At 44.0% G+C, this 1,199-nt stretch overlaps 1 protein-coding gene across 1 annotated transcript in view; it reads left to right on the forward strand.

Moving 5' to 3' along the window:
• Nucleotides 1-1,199, forward strand: part of snrpb2 (small nuclear ribonucleoprotein polypeptide B2) — a 6,748-nt gene that overhangs the window by 3,223 nt on the left and 2,326 nt on the right. The window contains exon 3 of the mRNA XM_008421428.1: nt 741-913. Within this exon, the coding sequence (XP_008419650.1) occupies nt 741-913 (173 nt within the window). The remainder of the gene's footprint in view (nt 1-740; nt 914-1,199) is intronic.

The following is a 1,199-nucleotide window of genomic DNA, read 5'->3' on the forward strand; positions in this document are numbered from 1 at the left end:
GTGTGTGTGTGTGTGTGTGTGTGTGTGTGTGTGTGTGTGTGTGTGTGTGTGTGTGTGTGTGTGTGTGTGTGTGTGTGTGTGTGTGTGTGGTCGATTTAAACAAATATTTTCCGTCTCTTACGGTTTTTAAACGTCGGCCATTTTGACGGATCGCTCCGCCGACGTTTCCAACTTTACGCTCATCAGACGATTATTACAAATTAATTTATTAAAGTTTTCTGTCTTAAGATCAAGTGGCAGAAACGGCAGGAGGAACGATTTCAGAATAAATGAACATTTTGTCATTAAACGAATGGATTATAGAGATTATATAGATTATATTATATAGATTATATTATATAGATTATACGTATCAGCAGTTAAAATAATACATAGTTAATAAACATGCTGCATCTGATCTACCATGTTATCCTTTATATCAGATAAAATCCTGGATATTTATCTATTTATGCTAATCCTTCAGCTTCTATGTTCATTTTTAAATAAGCTGAAAAAATGCTGAATTTAAATGCTTTACAAGAACAAAATGTTTATTATGGGATGTTTGTAACTTTATATTGTCATTTAATTTAAACAGCCATGAAATGTATTTAGTTATTACTGAGAAAGAATCAGGTTTATTCTACTTCCTGCTTCATTTTCAGCAGGAAGTGAGGTGTTTGTGTATTAACTTCAGGTTGCCATGGCAACGGGCACAGATGCGGACCAGAGGTCTAATCGGTTCTGACTTGCCTCCGCAGAGCTGAAGCGTTCGCTCTACGCGCTCTTCTCCCAGTTCGGCCAGATCGTCGACATCGTGGCCATGAAGACGATGAAGATGAGGGGCCAGGCCTTCGTCGTGTTCAAGGAGCTGACGGCCGCCACCAACGCGCTGCGCCAGCTGCAGGGCTTCCCCTTCTACAACAAGCCCATGGTACGCCGCCGCGCAGCTGACCGCCTCTGTAGCCGCGGTGCTGACCTCTGTAGCCGCAATGCTAACCTCTGTAGCCGCAATGCTAACCTCTGTAGCCTCAGTGCTAACCTCTGTAGCCGCGATGCTGACCTCAGTAGCTGCTATGCTAACCTCTGTATCCTTGGTGCTGACCTCTGTAGCCTCAGTGCTAACCTCTGTAGCCTCAGTGCTAACCTCTGTAGCCACGGTGCTAACCTCTGTAGCCTCAGTGCTAACCTCTGTAGCCTCGGTGCTAACCTCTGTAGCC

The sequence above is a fragment of the Poecilia reticulata genome, linkage group LG1 (genome assembly GCF_000633615.1).
Source record: "Poecilia reticulata strain Guanapo linkage group LG1, Guppy_female_1.0+MT, whole genome shotgun sequence".
Classification (NCBI taxonomy): Eukaryota; Metazoa; Chordata; class Actinopteri; order Cyprinodontiformes; family Poeciliidae; genus Poecilia; species Poecilia reticulata.